Source organism: Lathyrus oleraceus, chromosome 6 (assembly GCF_024323335.1).
Source record: "Lathyrus oleraceus cultivar Zhongwan6 chromosome 6, CAAS_Psat_ZW6_1.0, whole genome shotgun sequence".
NCBI classification, from domain to species: domain Eukaryota; kingdom Viridiplantae; phylum Streptophyta; class Magnoliopsida; order Fabales; family Fabaceae; genus Lathyrus; species Lathyrus oleraceus.
Genome location: NC_066584.1, coordinates 111,216,464 through 111,240,790, shown reverse-complemented (window position 1 = coordinate 111,240,790; position 24,327 = coordinate 111,216,464). Strand labels below are relative to the sequence as shown.

General features: G+C 35.3%; 1 protein-coding gene across 1 annotated transcript; it reads left to right on the top strand.

The window, feature by feature from the left end:
- Positions 1–11,002: 11,002 nt before the first annotated feature.
- On the top strand, positions 11,003–11,583 carry LOC127096646 (protein SMALL AUXIN UP-REGULATED RNA 12). The gene has a single exon (XM_051035195.1). It carries the CDS (start codon positions 11,056–11,058, stop codon positions 11,425–11,427), a length of 372 nt encoding a protein of 123 aa, XP_050891152.1. The 5' UTR covers positions 11,003–11,055; the 3' UTR covers positions 11,428–11,583.
- Positions 11,584–24,327: the final 12,744 nt, after the last annotated feature.

Genomic DNA, 24,327 nt, shown 5'->3' with positions numbered 1-24,327 from the left:
GCAGGCGAGAAAAGAATATTAGATATCCACGAACTAGAAGAACTTAGGTTAGATGCGTATGAGAATGCCCGAATCTATAAAGAAAGAATAAAAAAATGACACGACAATCACATATTAAGGAAAGAGTTTAAGAAAGGCGACAAAGTACTCCTATTTAACTCCCACCTCAGACTCTTTTCCGGAAAACTTCATTCTAGATGGTCCTGTCCCTTCGAAATTACCAATATCTTTCTGAATGGAGCAATAGAGATAAAAGGAAAACGAGCGAACCATTCATAGTAAATGGCCAACGTTTGAAACATTACCACAACGGTGATAACAACGATTTCATTGCGAATATTAAGTTTGCAAAGCCTCGCGCTCATTCGAAAGAATAGCACCTATCCTATTTCTGTCAAGCTTACAACAATAAACAAAGCGCTTGGTGGGAGACAACCCACACTCTGTTTTTAACTATTTAATTTCATCATAAATTTAGAATTATTACTATTGCTTAATTTTCATTTCTTTGTTTTCTTCTTTATTTATTTTTCATAAAGTTAATCGGTACATTTCTGTATTATTGACCATTACTAAGTTAATGTTATCATCTACTTGATTTTATCTAGCTATTGACTATCACAATGCAACAAGTAGATTACATGGATATAGTCTTCAGAGGCAGAGCTCAAAGGAAATGTTTTGAGGCTCTAGCTCAGAGAGAAATGACATAACCTTATACCCAGATGAACCGACCATGACCAAGTTAGGTATAATAGACAGTGTCATGTTCCTAATTAACCAACTAGGTTGGGACACCTTTGCTATCAAGAGGAAATTTAGTTTCATCACTAGGTTGACTCTAGAATTCCTAATCTCCCTAGTGTACTTACCAAACCATGGTATGGGATTTAACAGAGGCCTAATCACCTTTAGGTTGTTTGACAAAGACTATCGCTACACCCACAGAGAAATGGCTGAACTCCTAGGATGTCCTAATGGCCCTGATACCTTTACCACTACCCAGGAAGACATTCTTATGGACAATCAATTAGACCTCTTTTGGGGTAGCATCACCGGAAACAACCATCCTGAGCCAGACCTTATGCAATCAGAGAACATCCATAACCCTGCCATTCGTTACTTTCATAAGATCCTAGCTCATACCCTATTTGGAAAGGAAAAGAACAGAACCTTAGTGTCCAGAGACGAACTATTTATAATGTATTGTGAATCACAGGCTCGACCTGTTAACGCTGCTACATTCATGATAGCTAATCTATATCGTATAGCACAGGAAGACTATGGACCAATCTCAGTGGGAGGCTTAGTGACCATGATAGTGCACGCAATGGGACTACACTACCCAGTAGTCAGGGTTATACGACCTATGAACATATGATTTTGTGTCAACACCGGTATCATTAGAAACCTAGGTCCGGATGTGTTTGAATTCTTCATTAACAGCCAACCAGTACACATGTTTACCCTGCCAGACCCTAGGACGAGTGTACATGATAGGAACAATTGGCTCTATGATTTGAATGGACCACCATCCCAAATCCATGCTCACCCTGACAATTATCTCTCTGATGTTGAATCACATGCCCCAGTTATACCTGTTGCACCTCTCACGGATCATGATGCTGCCATCGAAGTTGTTCAGACAGATGTCGCCAATCTGAGAGGCGAGCTGAGCACCCTCCGCATGGAATTCCACGGCTTTATGGATGTAGTGATACAGAACCTGGATCATATTTACCAGCACTTCTACTCGTTTTCTCTTCCTACCAGCAGTCGTCGTAATGGCTGATTTACTATAGAGTTACCGATTTACTGACTTTCATTTTATTTTATTTTCATTTTATTTTCATGTTGGAATTTTATTGTTGTTTACTTTTATACATTGGAGTTTATTTAATTACTTCATTTCCTTTTATTTCAGTAGACAAATTATTTCATCTTTTCCCGTCTACCCGATTCTTTTACTCGTCAATGTTACGATTAAATTCCATTCCAATGTGTCATGCTTTTCTATTCCCATACACTATATTTATTGGTAAATTAAAAATTGCATGGTCAAACAAAAAAAAACACACGCATGGGAAACCACACTGCATGTGGCGCCTCCCACACACAGTTGTGGCGCCCATGTGAGGGCAGTGGCGCCTGCCACAGGGCCCTAGTGGCGCCTGCCACACACACCAAAAGTGACGCAGGCCACTACACAAGCCTGCACGTGCAGGTTATGTGCTTTGGTCCATTAAATTCACCTTTAATGAAATGTTCCTTGCATGCAGACAATGTTTAATGCCATTCAACCAATTTTCAAATCTCGTGGACCAAGGCATTGAATATGATTAATGTTATATATCTATCAATTAATTTTCCAACCACCTTCACCTCTATATAAACCTCCCACATTACCTAAAAAATTCACAACTCTCATTCACATATTTCTCTTCTCTCTTGCTCTATTCTCACTATATTACACAAGGGGTGTAAAATCCATTATGGCACAGATGAGGGAATACGAAATAGTGTTCAGAAATGGCGAGTCGGGCAAATTACAAGAGGAGATGTACACGTCTCTAAGCGCCAGAAAGATCGAATCGATAAGGTATTCCGATGAACACTGTTTATATGCTTTAGGAATTCAAGATAGTGTTAACTATATGCTAGATATTTTAAACTTGAATTATTTTCTATCTCTCAAGGACCTTGTTTATGCTCAACTAACATTAGAATTTCTAAGCTCATTAATCTTTAGTCCCACACCCAACACAAATTGCTCTAGTGGGACTGTCCAGTTTCATTTATTTAACGTCGAATACGCCCTTACATTTTCCCAATTAGCGGACCTGCTACATTTTCCCATGGGGATGGTGTAGTAAGTGAGGTCCCAGATACTGAGGGTTGGCAACGCGCCTTCCAACCATTTTGGAGGGTAATAACCGGTACAGTAACCCATAGTTTTGAGGAAAACAGAGCCACTTTAATTCAAAATTCTACTATTCGATATTTCTGCCAAATATTGGCGTGCACCATTTTTGGCCGAGCAAATTCGAACAAGGTGAACGAAAAAGAACTCTTCTATTTGTTCGCCACATGTTTGCCACAAAAGGTGAATATCGTCCCGTTTATGCTATCTCACATGCAGGCCATTGTCAATGCTAAGTGAGACCCAATTATTTTTGGAGGTTTAATAACCTCCATAGCCAGAGTCTTAAGACTCGAAGAAAAATTCTCTAGACTAACCCCGCTCCCGCATCATGCCATTGACATTGACATGGCAAGAAGCATGAAACTAGTAAAGTGAAGGAGTGACGGTAAATTTAATTTAATAATTACTAATAATGTGTTACAAGAATTTATCCTCCCAAATCCAAATTGCACAGATGTGCGCAACCCCGATAATTATTGTTATACAAATGATCCAGTGCCTAACCAAGTCCCCGTGCACATTCCTGAGAATGTAGTTGCTGGCGGGGACACTGATGAGGATCACATTCCGGAGAAAACTGCTCCCGCTACTGACCCGCACACCACACACACTTCATTTGAAAATGTTACAGGTACATCTTCCAGTCAAAGACCAAGAAGAAATGTGGCACCAGTCACTCTTGAAGAGATCTATGTTGAACTGCTGCGGCGTAGAGAATTAGACGCCCAGCGAGACCTACAGCTCCAAACCATGGGATCTCAGCAAACTGAAATGATGCAACTCCTACGCCAAATGCAGCATGATCAGAACGACTATGCCTTCAGGACCGAACAAAACATGTATGGCTTGATCGATGAAATGGCAACACTGATAATGCGTGTGGAAGATCTCTAGAACTATACGCCACCTCACCAGCCAGGGAACGGTGGACGTCCACATACACGTGGCAGAAGGCGTCAGTAGCAGAATAAACCAGGTTCTACCTTTCTTTCCTATCTTACATCATTGCATTAGGGACAATGCAAGATTTAAGTCTGGGGGAGGAAGCTTTACCGCTTTTTATTTACCGCTTTCTAGTTAGACTTACATTATTGCCATTTCTTTTTGTTACTTTATAATTTTTATGGTTATTTTAATTTTTGTTAAAATGCCAGTCGAGTTAAATATCAATGTGATGTCGAGTCTTTATGCGTGGTTTCCGCTGTTTACTAATTCTCCTGTTTACTTGAGCCATACAATTTTTTTTGCAAAAATCTAGACTTAGAAATACAGTGCATCTTTTGAAAATTCTGAACTATAAACCAAACTGAGGTTGAATTGTAGAGATTTGGAAAAGCTTTATAAGATCAGTATCGCTTTAACACCTTAAATCTCCCAAGTATTAGATCGATTTGAGTACTTGTCATGCCATAGCCTTAAATTATACCCTTTAATATTTCCTTAAGTAGTTTATCTAGCAGTCAGCACCATCCTAAGCACACACTACGCAAGAAGTCGATGCAAATAAGTGTATGATTTTCAGGCTTAAAAGAAGAAAAGATTACAAAATGTATGAAAAACGTTGTTCCCTCTAAGTTAGGTGACCCTCACCCGGTCATTTAGCCCAACGGTATAACCAGCTTCAAATGTTATTTGAGCCAAAGTGCAAAAAAAGAAAGAAAGAAATAATGATGAGATCATAGTCACTAATAGACTATCTTTCTATGAAAGTGAAAGGATAACAGGCTTAATGTGATTGCGCCAGAATGAAAAAGGATAAAAAGAAGGTTTAGTAAGGTAGGCTTAGGCATGACAATATGATTCGGATTGGTTTGTATAGGAGGGAGACTTATAGTTGCAACATTGCGACTTTGTGTTCTAACGATACCCTTAGTATGGAAGTGAGTACCTGTTAATACAAATTTGAACCAAAGTAAAGTTTATAGACTAGAATGAGTATCCGAATGTAACTGTGTTTTCTACGAGTCTTGATAATGTATGCGACAAATACTTTACGACTTTTTCATGTATGCGGCATTTGCTTGAGGACAAGCAAAGGTTTAAGTATGGGGGAGTTTGAAAACGCGAAAATGTATCGTACTTTTGGCCCTATATGCACTGCTTTTTACTCGATTAACACTAGTTATTACACAGTATTTTATGTTTATTTGCAGGTATTCATCGAATAAAAGGTTTGCCGCAAGAAAAATGGGAAATAGCAAAAAGAAAAGAAAAAGGCAAGAAAAGAGAAGAAAATGAACCATCCAATAGGATAATGGGCCACCAAAGCATATGGGCTTGTGGCGCCCATTACCCAAAGGATGTGGTGCCCGCCACATTGGGCCACAAGGGAGGTGGCGCCCGCCACCAGCCCTTGAAAAGTGGGGAGACAGTTGCTACAAGAGTGGCGTTCGCCACTCATCATGGATTTAGGGTTGTGGCAACCGCCACAACCAAGTCTCCCAACTACCCCTACTTTTTCGCCCCCTTTTTAGCCACGGTTTCCACCACTTTTGCTACATTTGAGGAACATGAAAAGGATATAAGAAGAGACCGTTCAGACTACCAACGACCACTTCTCTTCTTCCAGTTTTTAGTTTACGCTTAATTTTTGTTCTGCTTTATTTTTCATTTAGTTTTCTAGACAGTTTCTTACCATTGTAAAAGTGATAGTTTCTCTATATCGGGGACTATTACAGTTTATTTTTTCACGCATATGGGATTCAATTGTAAGAGGTATTCATTGCCAAAGCCTGCCGGAATTATTTAATCGAAGATTCAAGATTCAATTCCAGTTTTTAAATTACAATCCAGGTTTATTATTGTTTACTATTTTATTTGTTTATGCCTTACTGTATGTTTAATTCCCCAATTGCCATGTCTGTCACCGGATCTATGTCCGGTTAAACCCTTAGGGATCGGTATGTAAAGACCGTCGAAACGACGGGATTCAATAAATAATTGGTATTAGTTTTTATTAAAACTTATTTTTCCGGTTTTAGTTTCTTGAATTAATCAAATTGTTTTTCGTACGAGAGTACAAAACAAACTAAGGTTACGGTCAATAAAAATGAGAGTTTGAGATTTTAACTAGATAGTTGAAACTAGGCATTGATCCTAAATACAGCGAGAGCGCTTTAGGATTAATTAGACTTTATCTATATTCAAAAATTACTTTTAAATTCAAAATGAGACCGCGAGAGCCAAGCATTCTGGTTTAGGAGTATGGTCAAGGTCAATAAAACGAGAGTGTGGGGCTAAGTCCTTTCTATAAATAATTTCTACTGAAGAATATTTTAATCCATAAGATTACACCAACTATCTATCAAATCCCCGAGGTTTGATGTATTACATACCGATATCCCATATATCTTATATCTTTATCTCTATTCTATTCTATAGTTATTTCTCTTTATCCCTCCAATCTTAGAATAATCACTCGCCTTAGATTTACATAGTAACCTCAGACCACGATACGTTCGACTATTAGTCCTTGTGGGTTCGATAATCTTTAAAACTACGCGATAGGACTGCGCACTTGCAGTCACAATTCACATAGACTTACCAAAGTCGCGATCATCTAAGATGAAAATGATTATGAAATCTAGGGTTAAAATTTGGGGTGTGACACAAGTACACGTGAAAGACATGCAAGCGTTGCTTGCTAAAGAAAAAAAAAAGCTAGCTAGTCAAAGTGGTAGAGCAAGGTAGGCGTAGGGACGGTGCGCCCAATGAGAGCCACACAAATTTTCCTATAAATAGAAATTTTTCAGTTCAGTGCAAAAGGAGTTTTTGTATATAGGAGGAGTAAATAATTGGAGTAGGTTCACCCATATCTATAATAGGATAATAAGAAAGGAAGTCTGAAGGCGGAATGGCTGCTCAGGTGACAGGGAAGATACCACTACTAAAGTATACTTCTCTAGAAATATCATTTGTTATGCTAATCATGAGTAAGTGTAGCTAAAATTTCTATTGGTGGGGTTAGATATAGTCATTATATTCACTTATTAATTAGGTCATAACATTCTATGTAAATCTACTCATGTTGTAATGTTGGTGACTCATTAATCTTAATACTTGTTTTAGCTTTGCAACCTAAAACTTGTTTTCATGGTGTGACCTGATATCGAAAGGTGCTTGTCATTACTAGATCCAAGATAATCACCTATTGAGTATTAAGCATGGACATAAGTATAAGCTCAATATGCACAAAATTGTAGTAGGATCGGTGTGGAGTCTTGCTACTTTACGACTATTGGGACTTAATGATATGTGTTTATTAATAATCTGATATATCGATTATTGGGTAATACACTGATCTCACTATGTGGAGACCGAAAGGAGATACAAATGAGAGTAATAGGTAGTATTATACACTAAGTAGCGGAGCATATTACTGACATATGAATGTGCATGATAGATATGTAATGATGAAATCTACCCCAACAAACATTCTTACTGTTAACACTGAAATCTCCAACTTTACTTTCTGTCATTTATTTTCTATCATTTACTTTTCAACATCACAATAATCACAAAATCCTTTTCCTACTTAGAATAATAAAACATTGTTAAACCGTCTTTAAAATCATTGGTCTCCCCCTTACAATTCATCCCATGGTCAACAACCTCTTACTTCCCTCAACTCAGTCGTATCATGTCAGTTGTCCTCCATTCTACCCCCTCAAACTTCATGAACCGAACAAGACAACCTGAACTTGGGCTTTTGGGCTTTTCGGCCTTACCCATCCTTTTGTCCTAATGTCTTCTCACATAAATCAAAACCTTGTGGACAAGATTTTTTTTTAACTCGATAATAATGATAGCAAGCATGCTAAGACCCAACATAATTTTTAAATAAAAAAGTTTGTTTGGTTGGAGAACTTTGTCCCTTAAATAATTATATTTTTCTTTTAACTTGGACAAACATTTATTCCTCCCAGATACATTTGCTTCATTAGTCATTTAAACTCTTAAGGGTCCGTAGCCCATTGATATTTAAATCCATTGAAAAAAAATATTTAAATGTTTTATTGTTAATTGTCAATTTATTTATTTTTATTTTATATTTTCATAATTTTATAGTTAGCTCTAATGAGTGGTAGCTGTAGAAACATTCCCCCACTTAAAGAGTTTGTCACACTATGGGAGTTGAATCCACTTGCTTTTTAGTGAGCTAATTCATAGTTTACATTTGTTCAAATTATAATATGATCTCTTTCTTTAAAATGTAGTATCTTTTATAGGTATGGAATGTGGTTATGATATACTTATTGTGGGTCAGAAGAAAAAGAAGTAACTAAACTTAATAGTTTCAACGTCAACGTCTTATTGATTATCATTGTTTCGAGCAAATTCGATTACTTTCTGAATCTTGTACACACATTGTACAAATATTGTACAAGCGTAGGGTAGGAAGAAATATAGGAAACGTGGACACACGAATCCCACAAGAGATGCCAGTGATAGTTATAAATGATAGGTCGAACCCAGTTTTCAAGTATTTGGAGATGGCCCTATGGTTCTGAGCTGTGACAATGACTAAAAGACTAGATGAATTTGATCTGAAAATAAAAATGGAAACAAGATGAAAGAATGATGGAGTACAGTGATTGTATTGTACTTTGTGATACAGAATGAGATATTAATTCAGAAGAAATGTAGGGTTGGAATGAAAGTGATATAATGATAGTCATGTGTAAAACTGAACGCGGTATTTCACCCTTTCAATTCTAAACAACTCAGCATATCCCATATTTGTCTTTAAAGGGGATGAACCAATGTGCTGTCTCTCAATCATTTTTTCTACTAGCTTCAATGGCTACAACTCAACCTCACAGCTTCTTTTCACTTATCTATTGCTACTTTCCAGATCCTAGAACTAAAACTTATTAATTCTATCTCTTCGTATAGAAATTGTTATTGATTATATTTTTGGTATTCATTAATTATATAATATATTTCTAATATAATTAATCCTTATCTGATATTTTTTCTCATACGTTTCAATTAGTTATAGTTTATACACATACGCTTCAATGCTTCAATTCAATATGATGTTTTTTCTAAAGAATAAAATTGTGAGAATTCTTACTACTAAAACGGTCATACTAGGTCGGACTTGAGATTGAGGAGATCATTATTATTGAGGAGATCATTATTGTTACTATTGCATTGACAAATATTTATGTGGCCATATTGAATGTAAAGCCAGTTAAATACAATGTATTCTGGTTATTATATCTATAAAACCGTTAAGAGAAAACATAGGTAGGGAATCAAATCAAAGATAGGGTCAGAGTTTTTTTGAACAGTAAAGAACTGTGTGAGTTCCATTCTCCCTTTTGCAATGCATAGCCCATAATTTCCTGCAACTTAAAGCATGGAACTTTAAAAACCGATATCCCAAATATCCATTTGCAGGACATAGCTACAAAGAGTTCTTTAAATCTATCTACATGCAACATTTTTGTACGAACAGTACCCTATTTAGTCCTTACTATGTTTTGGCCACCATATACGAATTCAAGATATACATAATTTTAACAACTAGTACTGTTCTATTAGCTAACATCAACCCAAAAGGGACTATTAAATTCAAATCTCAATCAGTGCATAGAAAATGCTACTGGAATTGATAGGGACAACACCATTAATGCATTATACATACAAAAGTTCAGATAAAATTATTTATTTCATCCCCACAACTATACAAAAATAATATCAAAATTATTAATAACCATGTAACTCCATCTCCATTTTCTTTCTGACCTCAAATCAAATAAATCCATTAACAAAAAAAATTTACATGCATAATTTTAAATTGAAGTCTGCAAACGTAAATTCGTATAACGCATTTGCGGTCGCAACCACAAAATAAACTATTGCGCTCTTGCAATTAAAGTGGACATCATCATACATCGTTATCATCTTATCCACTTTCTTGCACTAAACATATTGTCTTATCTAGTGCTAAAACACTTGACAATACAAATTTGTCAAAATTGGTCATTTCCTAGTGTCTCTTTCGCTCTAAAATGTGTCAAAAGTGGTTAATTATATGATAGGTCTTTGATCCATTACCCATGTTATATTTGAAATAAGTGGGTTTGCACTTTGCCCAAGAAACTTATCCCATCCCTCTTTCACATCTTATCTTTTTCTCCCTAAAGTTTGTGGGGTCTTCAAAGTTGTGAACTTCGAAATACCACTTCTTAACATTTGCAGAGAAGGACAGAACCCTTACAATACTTCCTAGGAGTCATATATATATATATATATATATATATATATATATATATATATATATATATATATATATATATATATATATATATATAGATATATATATATATAGATATATATATTGTTCATGATGTATCTAGAATCATTGCATTGCATGTTCGTACAGTTTCGTATCTTTGAACAGTGCAATACTATAAACTACTTAGCTAACAAACAAGGTCAGAAATTATCAATAATGGGCACACTTGAATAATGTATTTTTCTAAACAATTAAGAAAAATATTATAGTAATTATCGTATTGGTGCAAAGTCTCTATAGCTTGACAAATGATGAAAAATCTCCATTGATTTTTATATTAACTTGTTTCGACCCGACCTAGTTTCTACTATCATTTTAATATTTAAGTCAATGAAAATATTTTAGAAGTTTAAGGTATATTTTAAAAAAATTAGGTGCACACTTACAATGCATATCTTTTATATAGAAATAACCGAATGAATTTCTATTCATATATATGTCATTTTTATTTTGAATAGACTTTGTCAGACGAAATTTGATTTGAGGTTTGACCTATTTTATTAAAAACTCGATCACTATTAGTCGAAGTCGAATGTACGACATTTATAATAAATTCAAATTTAGTTTTGATAAATATTAAAAGTTGATAATTGAATAGTACATATTTATTTATTTATTTTGAAACTCATGATAATTAAAAAATGAGTAAAAGCATAGGCTACCAATCATGTCAGCCATTTAATGTTTGATCCACACAACTGGATCTTCCCCATGCCACCATTATATAAACCTTATCACTTTCCATCCAAATACTCACTCACTACACTTCTCTTTTCTATCACACTCTCTTTCTACACACACATCATCATTCAACTAAAACAACACTATGAAGTCAAGATTTTTGAGGGGGTGTATCAACAAATGCAAGAAAATGGGAAGCATAGTAAAAACTTGTGCCACTTGTGAAGATTTTTGTGAAAGAGGTTTATGGTTATCTCTGCATGAGAGTTGCTCTATACCAAGTGATGTTCCAAAAGGCCACATGGTTGTATATGTTGGTGAGAATCATAAGAGATATGTTATCAAAATTGCATTGCTTCATCATCCACTTTTCAGAGCCTTGTTGGATCAAGCTCAAGAAGAGTATGATTTCATTGCTGATTCAAAACTTTGTATTCCTTGTGATGAACATCTTTTCCTCAGTGTTCTTCGTTGTGCTGGTTCTCCACAGAATCAAGGGGTGTGTTTGTGTCTCTGATTAATATCATGATATTGACATCAACTACTTTTTTTTTATGATGTTGAGATTCTTCAATTGTTAGCTAACTATCATGATATTTAATGTAGCCATAATATTGATTAATAATGTTGTAAGTAGATCAGGATGAAAGTGATGTAATTCATCAATTCAAGAAGAGAGAAAGTTTCATTACTATTGTTTATATTTCATCTATAATTAAGCAACTTGAAATTCACAACTTAATAAGAAAAATGTTTAAATATGTAAACGGTATGGGTAAGTAGTAAAAAATTAGTTTGTCACTGTAAAAAATAATTGTTTTTAATTCTTGCAAAAGAATTACTTTTTTGTTTTTGTATTTTTTTTTAGTCTTTGTAAAATTAATTTATATTAAAATTTATTTATATAATATGTAAAATATATAATTTTTAAAAAAAATTAAAATAACCATTTTTTAAATAAAAAATTCTAAAATAACCAATATTTAAAAAAATACCGAAATAACCACTTTTCAAAACAGATGTGCCAAATGAGTTGGCGCATCCATTTTAAACCAAGAGGAGACGCCATTGGTGTTGGCGCATGCTATAAAAGCAATGCATGGAGGCGTCAGCAACCATAGCGTCTATGCATGGGCATTGGTGTATGCGCCAATTCATCTGGCGCATATACCTTAGTATTATTTTTTTTAATTTTTATTGTTTATTTAATAAATAATTAAATATAATATTATAAAAAAATTATTCATCATATAAAAAAAGTCACATGGGATTAACAAAAATTTAATGACCGACCCGATCGAAACGTCACCATGTTCCACATCCAGATGCGTTAGTTTGTCTTCGAGGTCTCCCAAGATTTTTCTGAGGTGTTTGGGGTCTTTGTGTGCTGACCTGATCCAATGATGGCTGGTGTGAAGGTTCGGCAGAAGTTTCAGCGGTGTTTGATAGATGTGTCATCATTTGTTCCCAATAGTCAGAGGGCTCTGGCCAACGGCGCTTCCGTAATGTAGTTCGGTGTCCATGTTATCGTAGTTGGGTCGATGTGGTTGGGTGAATTGTGGACGGTATAGTTGCCCGAATTGGGACATTGAATCATTTTGGAAACAAAACAATGGTTCCTAGGGTGTACTATAGTTAAACAATGGTTAGGTGTTTTGGTGATGGGATGTTTGGATGGTCATTGGTGGGGGGCTACGATGAAGTGACCTATATGAATCATTTGGGCTATAGACGGTTGTGGTTGATGCGTATGGTTGTTGGTGGGTAGGGTTTGATTCTTGGTTTTGTGGTTGGCTGGATGGCATGAATGGATTGCGAAGTTGGATTTTTGGTTGTTGGGTGGGTGGCATGAATGGATTGCGAGGTTGAGTGTTTGATTGTTGGATGTATGTGGTAGATTGATGGTGTGAGGTTGGGGTCGTTGGGTTTTGGTGGTTTGACATTGGTGTTGGACGGGGACTTGTTGTTAGGCGTATGATGATGAAGCTAGTTGGCGTGGATCAATAAAATATCGTGGCTCAGACACAAATTATTGCATTGTTACCGACCTAAACCATGACATATATTGTTGAGTTGGTCTAGCACCATGTATGACTGGTTCGTTTAAGATGTGTTATCGTTGATTCCTCCAATGACGACACATCTCTTTTGTGAAGTCTCTCCAGTCGGAATAATCCCATTGGGCATCGACTCTTTTTTATGTCAATCTTCTAAACACGTCGGAGGTTCTGGGATCTGTTGTTGCATGCCGAACTGCAGTTTACCTGGTCACTCTGGTGCATCTCCACAGTAGTGAACCGGATAATTGGTGTCTTTACTGTCCAAACTGCAACATCATCATGGTTAACCTGATGATCAAGACCCAGATATGGCCTCCAGATAAACTGTACAACAATACGACATGATTAGATGATAAATAATTTGATAAGTATGTTTAAATTAAAATAGAGTTGTGTAGGAGTATTACATCGCCTGGTCCAATGTGATCCAATAGATTGTGTTAGACTACTATAGCGTGTTTCGGACACCTATTGTAGTTCATCCCTCTAACTGACCACCTAGATCATAAATAATTGATAAATATTATGTACAGTTAATAGTAATATAAAGTCTAATTAATTATAAGGTAAAGTTTTAAACTTACTTTGTTGCAAACGGGAATATGAATGGTTTCTCGTTTACCGGGGCGAGTGGCGGCATTCTTGACCAGCCCCATGCTTGTAGCAAATACGCACATGAATAAAAAGTACAAGTAATTTTTTTGACATTTTTACGCATTGCACTATATAGATGGGTCAATACAGCTGAACCCTAACTATATGTGTTTACCTTATTAATGTTGTGTAACAACGGTAAATACATAATATTTACCGTATTACCAGTACTTTCTGGAAATAAAAAATTACAAAATAAAATCATAATATAACACGGAGCTTTAATTATTTTTTCGTACTCGGTTGATTCTTCGGACAATATTATACACGCATAATATTGTTTAAGATATTTTAAATTTATACCTTGCCCCATAGCTTGACCGGATGACTCTCCCTCACCTTGGTCATCACACAAAAGGGCACCCAATATTTCATTGCAGATAGAGTTGTCCTGGTTAACTCTACCATTCACGGTCTTACCATTTATACGTAGACCCAACAACATGTAGACGTCCTCAAGTGTGATGTTACACTCACCGAAAGGAAGGTGAATTGTGTTGGTCTCGGGTCTCCACCTCTCCAACAAAGAAAGAATAAATTTGTAGTCAACCGAGTACGAGACTATATTGATGAGATTTCTAAAACCATATCCTCTAATATATGGTTATATCAAAGGATCATGAGGTACATATTCATGTACACGGCATCGAAATCGCTTTGGTTCCTAATAAAACATAAGTAACAAATAAAATAAGAAGAAGTAATATATAATAAAAACATAGATAAGAAAGATATACGAAATAAATATGAAATAAGTAAAAAGAGAGTAATAACATACAAATTTCGAGATATTGTCGAATGTTCCTCTGTGTTCATCACCCATAGTCAACAGAGACATAATGTTGTAGAGGTTGAGTGTTGAAGAGGTTGAGTGTGGTAAAGATGGAGTATTGCAGAGATTGAATGTTAGTGTTGCAGATGATGAGATGTTGTGAGTTGATGCCCTATTTATAGATGAGGAATTCTTACTAGGTTGAATAGCTACGCAGCATGTGATTGAATGCATGCATGGCATAATAGAGTAGGCGTCATAGCCTTAGGAACATGCTTGTCTTAGGCGTCATAACTGTAGGTGCATGCTTTCTTTTATCACATGCAAGGTCACGTGCGCCAAGACTAGTGGCGCATGCATGTGTTTTTTTCTATGCAATGAAGAGACGCCAATAGCATTGGCGCCTAGGTTGCTTTATGCACCATTGGAATGGGTGCCTGCTTTGGACTATTAGGGCAAAGATTCTTGTGAGATTCCTTGTGTACGAACGCATGCTTTGTGCGTGCAAGCGCATGCTTTGTGTGTACGGAGATTCTACTAGGCGCATGCATTGTATTATCTTGTCTCTGCATGGATTCTTTTTATTGCATTGTCTTGTATTTGCAGATGAATAGTGTGATCAATATATTTAACGTTTACCCTATTTAATTGCATGTGAATAACATATCAATGCATTCATCATCAGTACCCATACATATCAATAGAAATACTAAAGTTATATTTAAAAAAACGTCTTCCTCACCACATTACATGATCAGTGCTCATACCGAAGGTGAAATATTTGAACATCAATTATGCGATGAAATTTTATATGTCATTGGCGATAATCCATCATTATATGTGAGTACAATAATCTCACATATTGTAGCACAATACCACTACACTCCATCATATAGGAAGGCTTGGATAGCTATGACAAATGTTGTTGAAAAGTGTATGGCAATTGGGAGGAGTCTTACAAACAACTTCCAAAATACTTGTTGGCTCTTAAACAGTATGCTTCAAGGACTATTGTCAAGTTAGAAACATTGTCCGCGTATACACCGGACGGGACGTGTGCTATTGGAAATGGAATATTTCACTGTCTCTTTTTGGCGTATCAACCATGCATCAAAGGTTTTTCTTTCTGTAAACCTATTATACAAATTGATGGTACATGGTTGTATGGGAAATACAAAGGAACGTTACTGATGGCAGTGACACAAGATGGAAACAGCAACATTTTTCCAATCGCCTTTACCCTTGTTGAAGAGGAGACTGCTGAGGGATGGAGTTTTTTTCTAAGAAATCTCCGATTGCACGTTGCACCTCAACCTAACTTATGTTTGATCTCCGACAGACACCCTTCTATTATCAGTGCATATAATAATATTGATAATGGTTGGCAGGATCCTCCTTCGACGCATGTCTTCTGTATTAGACATATTGCTCAGAATTTTATGCGGGAGATCAAAGATAAAACGTTACGGAAGAAGGTTGTCAACACATGTTACGCATTATCAGAACCTTCTTTCAAACACTACAGCGAAGAAATAAGATTGCCAAACGCAGATGCAGTACGGTGGATCAACGGTATTCCATTGGAGAAGTGGACTAGGGCATACGACAAGGGTCAACGTTGGGGCCACATGACAACAAATCTTGTGGAATCAATGAACTTTGTCTTCAAATGCATCTGAAACCTACTTATAACCGCTTTGGTACAGGCAACATATTTTAGGCTATGGGTGTTGTTTGAGACGAGACGTTCCAAATGGAGTTCAGTGTTGCAATCTGGGCAGTTGTTCAGTGATGCTTCAATGAAATTCATTAGACACGAAGCTTCCAAAGTAAACACACATGTGGTCATGGTGTTTGACTGTACTAAAGGTTGGTATAGTGTTGTCGAGTCCATGGATCATAATGAGGGTATGCCGATGGGACAATACAGAGTGGAACTAGATAGAGGTTCGTGCGACTGCGGAAAGTTCCAAGCCTTCTGTACGCCCTGCTCCCATGTCATTGCGGCATGTTTAAAGGTTCGAAGGGATTCATCTTACTTATTATCTGACATTTACAAAGTCATAAGTCTATCAAATGTTTACAAAATTAGTTTTTCAGTAGTGGAAAAAGAGGATTATTGGCCAGAATATCAAGGGGACATTGCCTAGCACAACGAAGTTATGTGAAGAAAGAAAAATGTTCGTCCAAACAGCACCCGTATTCGAACCGAAATCGATACGACAAAGAAAATTGTCAGACTATCTAGTTCATGCCGTCAGCCAGGTCACAATCGTACTAACTATCCTAGTGTTGGAACGAGCACAACAAGATAAATTCACATGTACCTCTTTTGCAATATATAAAAAACAAAATTTATTTCATATTATAAGTTTGTGAGGAAATACCATTACATAAACAACAACACAAACAACTACAACAATTAAAATACCATTACTATAACTAAGCGACTACAACCATCAAAACAATTTTGAACATATTATACACCATCATGCGAATGTCTCTGTCAGTCTTAATATCCACTCATTCACGCACTTCTCCATTTTGGTTGAACGTGGACTCAAGCCATTGAATCCTTCTAATCATTTCACCATCAACAATTTCCCCTTCTAACCAACGGTCCAACGTCTGATTAAGACTTTCGAACGAATCTATATTCCAAATTCGAATCTTTATCGGAGACGCAACGGTGGAAAAGATTAAATCAGCATTTCTCTTGTGAATGTGAAAAGACATGGTTAGAACTCAAAAACTTGAAGGAGATTGAAGTTGAATGAAAGAAAATGTGCTTGTAGGGTAAAAGTTGTGTGAAAAATATGGCTAAAGGGCGACGTATTTATAGAAGAAGTATGAAAATGCATGTGCCAAAGGGCTAGGCGCCACACATGTCAACACATGTAGGCGCCAAAAGCGTGGGGGCAAGCACATGCATGCGCCAGCACCCTTTGCGCCTTCATGCATTGCTTTTAAAGCATGTGTCAATGGTGATGGCGCCTCCTCTTAGTTTAAAATGGATGCGCCAATTCATCTGGCGCATCTGTTTTGAAACGTGGTTATTTCGGTAATTTTTTTGAAATATTGATTATTTTAGATTTTTTTTGAAAAAAATGGTTATTTTAAAAAAAAATCTAATTTTAACATCTCAAAAGTAAAGGATAATATTATTGGTTTTAATAGTAGCGGGTTATAATATGTTATTTTAGCATTTCGGCTTTAAAAAAACTAAAACAAAGTACTCTACCAAAGACTCAAAATAAAATATATTCTCTTCGTTTTAAAATAAGTGTCATTAATGACACTTTCACATACATTAAGAAAATGAGATAAATGAAAGAGAGATTAATAATTTTATCAAACTATCCTTATTGATTATTAGTGTATTCAAATTATCATTACTACCATGTGAGAGAAATAATAAATTATGAGTATTAATTAGAGGATTGAAAGATCAAAATTAAAATTGCATTTGAAACTAAAAGCAACATTTATTTTGAGATACTTTTTTTTTACAAATACGACATTGGAGAGAGTAATATATTTGCAATCACCTAAATAAAAAATGCAATAATCAAATAAATAAAAGTAATATATTTATAACTAAGATTAAATATCTTGTTCATAATAATCTTCATGTTAATCTTCATATTACAACGTCCAATAGATGATATGCTTACGATAATAAATATATTGAGTTACATTTTTTTTAATAAGCAATGATCGACTTGAATCAATTAAGAGCGGGTATAAGGGATACTCGAAACCCTTACAAACAAAATAACTCCCAACAGATTAATCAAAACAACAAAGAGGGAAATTAAATCAATCGAAGAAAGTACAAGAAGAATTAAAATTAGAAGCTACCCTTAACCACTCCTAAGTTTTGATTTTAATTTTAATCTTACATTCCTCAAGATTCAGTATTTCTCCCTTGAAAATTACTCTGTTGCGCGTTAACCAAGTGATCCAAAGAGTCGCCAACCAAATTACACTCGAAATTCTCCGAACCTTTTCATTCTTCATATTCAAGTTGTTTAAAGTAAGCATAGAGAACTCCTCCACCGATAAATCTGACTCTGCGCCTAACCACTTAACCAACTCAGCCCATAATCTTCTACTAAACTCACATCTACTAAACAGATGATCCCTCGATTCGTCTTCCTTAAAGCAAAGAATGCAACATTTATGTCTATCATTGACAATTATTCTTCTTTTCAACAATTGATCTCTAGTGGGAAGTATATCAAGATTCCAACATCATCCAAACAACAAGACAATTGACGGTGCTAGAATTCTCCACACAAAGTTAACTATTATCCTCCTCTTTTATGAAAGAGAAGCAACTATAGATTTGAGATTTAAGACATCATGACCCAATTTGACAGAAAAAATCTCGTGTTTCTCCAGTAGCCACTCAACTGCATCAGTTTCTCCTTCACAATTGCAATCTCTGTTATTAGATCCTACAAATCATCCCATAGCCACCTCCCATTATCGATCATCAATTCCCCCATATCACGACTGCTCCATATCCAAATCTTATCGACCCACTGCCATGCTTCCGCTACATTATAAAACGGATCATCAGCCAGAATAAACAGCTCCGAAAACACATCCTTTAGCGGTTTGCCACCAACCCAATTGCTAAACCAAAATGAAGTGTCGTTGCCATCTTTGACCTTGCACAAAGTATTATCAAAAAAGCGGTTACCTTTCCATCCTCTACCGAGTCAATTAAAATCAAGTATCTCCGCCAAATTGAGTCGACACGATTTATCGCACAAACATCACTAATAAACATCTTCACTTTCGGCTTGTTATATTTATGCTTCATAAAACCTCTCCAAATAGCACCCATGTCATTGACTATCCTCCACTTCAATTTCATGAGTAGGGCTTTATTGAAAACCTCTAAGTTAATTATTCCAATACCACCACATTCCTTTGATTTGCACACTTGCTCCTATTTAACCCAATGAATAGGTTTCTTATCCTCTAAACCACACCACAGAAACTTGCTCAAAATACTACAAATCTCTTTCAAGACTTTAGATGGAGCCTTGTAAAAAGATAAAGTGTAAGTGGGTAGTGAATTCATAACAGAATGGATAAGCATAACTCTTCCTCCCAACGTAAGACACCTCCACTTCCAAGATGTTAATCTAATTCTTATAATGTTAATCAAATCTTTCCATAACTTTAATCTCCTGGGGTTGCTCCCCACCCAAATTCCCAGAACCCAACTTTAAATATGTTTTTCTTCCTTATAAATAATTATAATTTAATTTTGATCTCTCTAAAAAATTTCTTCGAATAATGGTCTTTCTAATTTCATGCACAATTTTGGTCTTAATCGTCTACTTTCTCTAACGAAAATTGACGTGGAGGTACAATTGGCATATTTTTTAATAAAAATATTTGAATAATCAGTGGCTACATTTTTATTTAATAAGATGATTTTATAAATATGTTAGTTGTATTTATTTATCTTTTTTTAATTCAGAAATGGAAAAATTGTTTAGCCCATGATAACATATAACTCTAACTTATTCCCTCTTTATTCACTTTAAAACTTCTCTCTCTCAGTTCCATTGTCATCAAACCTCATCTCCAGTCTCGCCACTTTGTCTACGTTACATTCAACTTCTTTATAGCCGTGTCTATAGGTTTGTATCACGAAATCGAAGATTCTCGCATTTGAGGAAAAAGAAAAAAATGTTTCTTTTTGGTGTGGTCCTAAACTAAGTGTATTGAAAGCTGCTTGTGGTCCAAACCGTCATTTGTGGTCCCTTAACTTTGCAGCTCAGGTTGGTCCACATGTTTCCCTTCAAATTCTTAACATTTCATTTGAATATTAATTTATGGTTTATCTTGTTGTCACGTCCTGTCGTAATTCGTTGACTTGTCCTGTAAAGAGTTTTTAGTTTGTTGATTATGGGTTATATGTTGGACTGTATTTAGATTTAGATGTTATACAATTTGTAGTACGTGTTTAGTATTTTGGATGTATTTGACTCAATTTTACCCAATTTTACCATATGAGTTATGTATAGGACATGAGTTTATTTAAGATAGTATTATACACTAAGGGTTGTTTTATAAAAGACCATAAGGTATGAGGATGGGGAAATGTATGGATTTTATGGACAAGATCCTGATTTTTATCCTTTTTTAAGTCTGTTATTTAATCAAGGGCATAAACTCAAAGTTTGAACTTAAGGTTGTGAAAATGTGGTAGAAACATGATGGTGGTTGTTTATAAGAAGATCTAAACCCCTTTAGGGATGATGGAGATGCAATTGAGTTATTTGTGTTTGTTGATAGCTATAATTATGAGGTTGAAATATTCACAGAGCCCATACCAAATGGAGGAGAGACAACATTTATGGATAGTGTAAGAGAGAGAGAGAGGGAGAGAGAAGAGAGAGAGAGAGAGAGAGAGAGAGAGAGAGAGAGAGTGCGTATGTGTGTGTGTATGTATGTGTGTGTGTGTGTGTGTGTGTGTGTATGTGTGTGTGTGTGTGTGTGTGTGTGTGTGTGTGTGTGTGAGAGAGAGAGAGAGAGAGAGAGAGAGAATGAAGATGATGTTGAAAAAGTCTAGTTAATCCAGTGATGAATTTGTCAAGGGTATATATTTTGAAGATAGTGAAGAAGAGAGGATGAATGGATTTGATGAAGGGTTTATATGATGGTCAACCAAAAAATACATGTGTTGTAGATGGTTCTTCCACAAGTGAACTAGTCAACCATTATTTTATCACACAAGAGATGGGTATGGAACATATCATAGAAAAAGAATATATGACTGATGAACTTGACAGTGGGGCGGAAGATGACAGTTGTGATGATAGGCCAAATGTGGTTAGGTTTAATGAAGAAGATGAAATTACAAAGGATTTTATTTTCAAGGTTGTAATGGAACTTTCCTTATTAAAGCAGTTCAAAAGTGATATATTGGAGCATTATGTCTTAAATGGTAGGGATGTGATATTTGGAGGGAAAAAACTTATGCAAAGAGGTGTATGGTTGTTTGTAAGGACAAAAGAACTTTGTAACTACACTGTGTTGTGTAATAGAGTTTTAACATTTACAATATTTAGAATGAAGACATAGTTTCAGAAGCACAAATGTGAAAGACAGATTTTTAATAAAATTGTCAAGGCAGATTGGGTTACAAAAGTCATTGTTTATGGGATAAAGAATAATAACAAGATGAATTTGAATGATGTAGTGGCAGATGTTAGGCTGAGGTATACAACTAAGATCCCTAGTTGTAGGGATTTTAAAGTTATGTAGCTTGTTAGACAAATTATTAAGGGCGGTTCTAGCAAGTAATACAGTTTTCTATGGTCATATGGTACTGAATTAAGCGGGACTTCACCATTAAACACTTTCAAGCTAAACATTCGATCTCCAAGTCCAGGATTGCAACCAAGGTTTGAAATGTGTTACATGTATTTTGATGGGCCAAAGAAAGTTGTGAGATTGGCATGTAGACCATTTATTGGGTTAGATGCATGTCATCTAAAGCAAAAATATGATGGGATATTGTTGATTGTTGTCGGGATAGATCCTAATGAATATTTACCTATTGCATTTGGAGTAGTAGAGACTGAAATTAAGGACTCTTGGAGATAGTTTATTAAGCTTATTCTTGAAGACATTGGTTAAAGTAGGTGATGATTCATTTCTGACCAGCAAAAGGTATGTCATATTCCTACTACTTGTTGTTAATTACTTGATGATTTGAAATGGAAATGTTTTCTTTTTGTTTTAGAGTCTAGTACATGTATTTGAGGAGCAGTACCTTTAATGCCCTGGATTTTAATCCAAGACCTGACTTAGAAATTATCGAATACTTGTTTAAATAAAAATAAAAGGTTTTAAAAATCTAATCAATTGAATGTCAATTTAAGTTCCTAAGCAAAAACATCACCGCGTTTCTAACTCAATTGAAAATAAATGAATAATTAACTCAAATGTAATGCCATCGATTTATTACTACATGATATTATTTTGAAAGTTCCTCCTTCCCCATGATCAAGCATCAAGAAACACATCAATCACTTTGAAACTCCACATTTGTACCTAAAACGTTGTTGTAAGGGGTGAGTTTTCATTAACCACAATCCATGTAAGAATAAACTAAACGAGAGTTAAAAATCTGAAAAATATAAATATGTCATGTCATGTCCAAGAGAATTAAATAAAGAAAATATACACCAAAATTAGTATTATCGAAACTGTAACCTTAAAATAAAATACAAATAAAAGAGTAACATAAAGATCATCCACAATAGTGACTTTAAAGTGCTATATGCAAAAATATGCATGCTCTTAAAATTACATGATTCAGATATAATCAGTATGTCACTAACGCACCACACATGATTCATCTCATATCAATTGAGAAAATAACCTTTCACTAAGGCACCATATAGAAATGTACATGTCATGTCATGAATGATGGTAAATAAAAATATAATTGACCGACACTAAGGCAGCCACACCAAAATTTTACCCATCACTAAGGCAACCATAAAATAAGAATAATATTTATTCTCTTTCATCTAAATATAATACTCTTCAACAATATCATCAATAAATTATAATTATTTTCTAAAACTCCTTATAATAACACATTGTATTCCTTTTCGATTAACACATAAGTAGGTGTTTTAACTTTTAATAATTTGTCTATAAATGATCACATCACACTATATTAATTTCCATAAAATTTCATCTCACCCGGCACGTGTACACGTGGCATAAGAGTATCACAATATTGTATGGAATTAGCATTAGAATACAACAACTCATATAAGTACTCGTAGAGTCTCTTTAATGTATATGCCTAACCATTTAATAAACCAACAATACAAAGGTACATGAACTAATAAATATCAGGTATTACTCTTTCCACCCTTATATATGAAAACCACGCCCTTGAAAAACTAAAATCGTCCATCATGCATCCGGAGATGCATCTCTGGATGCACCGAAATCACGTCAATCTTCGTTTTTCTGAGTTTCACCCCAAGTTTAAAAAAATTGTTTGTAGATGCATATTTGTATGCTGTTTGGGTGGATCTGAAGATACATCTCTAAAATAGCCCTTGCATTCATTTATTTGGTTTTGTTATTCATGCAAATTATTTAAATAACAACTCAATGATATTCCGGAGATGCATCTCCGAAAACACCCAGTGGGAAAATTGATAAAAACACCACCTTGCATGAGCTTCTTGTTTATTCTAAAACAAGAAACCATGTCAAAACCCTTGAAAATAATTCTCTCGTTCTCAATCAACTTTTCAACACCAAAACATCGTTCATGTATTTCATCACTTCAAAGGGAGAAAAATAAGTTGGAATTATAGGTAAAGACCATTCATTTCATCCCTTATTCCTTGCATTAATCTTAATTTTAGCTAAATATGAATGCTGAGTCCGGAGATGCATTTCTAGACAAAGTTAGGTGTGGTCTGGATGTGCATCTCTGGATTGTCCTGATAGATTAAAATGTAACAATACTTTTTTGTTATTGGTGCTAATAAATATGGTGCACCTGAATATGTTTCCCAAAGCTTTGTGAGTGTGGATGTTAAACTGGTCAAAGTGAAGCATGATGTTAAATCGGATGAAGTGAATGACGATGTTAAACTAGATGAAGTAAATGATGATGTTAAACTAGGTGCTCGGTTGGTTATTGTTGAGGTAGATGTTCATGCATAATTAACAAATAAATAAGTGTATATTGTTCACAAACATATGCTACAATGTGTCCGTAGAGAGGCCGAAAAATTGGGGTTTGGCATTGTAATCGGAAGGTCCGACAATGCTTCGGATAGAAGACAAGCATTTGAGGCAATGATATGCAAAATAAGTGGCATGTACCAACCAAGGCTTAGGAACTTAAAACGAGATGACACGA

Bases quoted from the DNA above. Each gene is read 5' to 3' on its own strand.
- LOC127096646 (XM_051035195.1), top strand. From the start codon at position 11,056: ATGAAGTCAAGATTTTTGAGGGGGTGTATCAACAAATGCAAGAAAATG.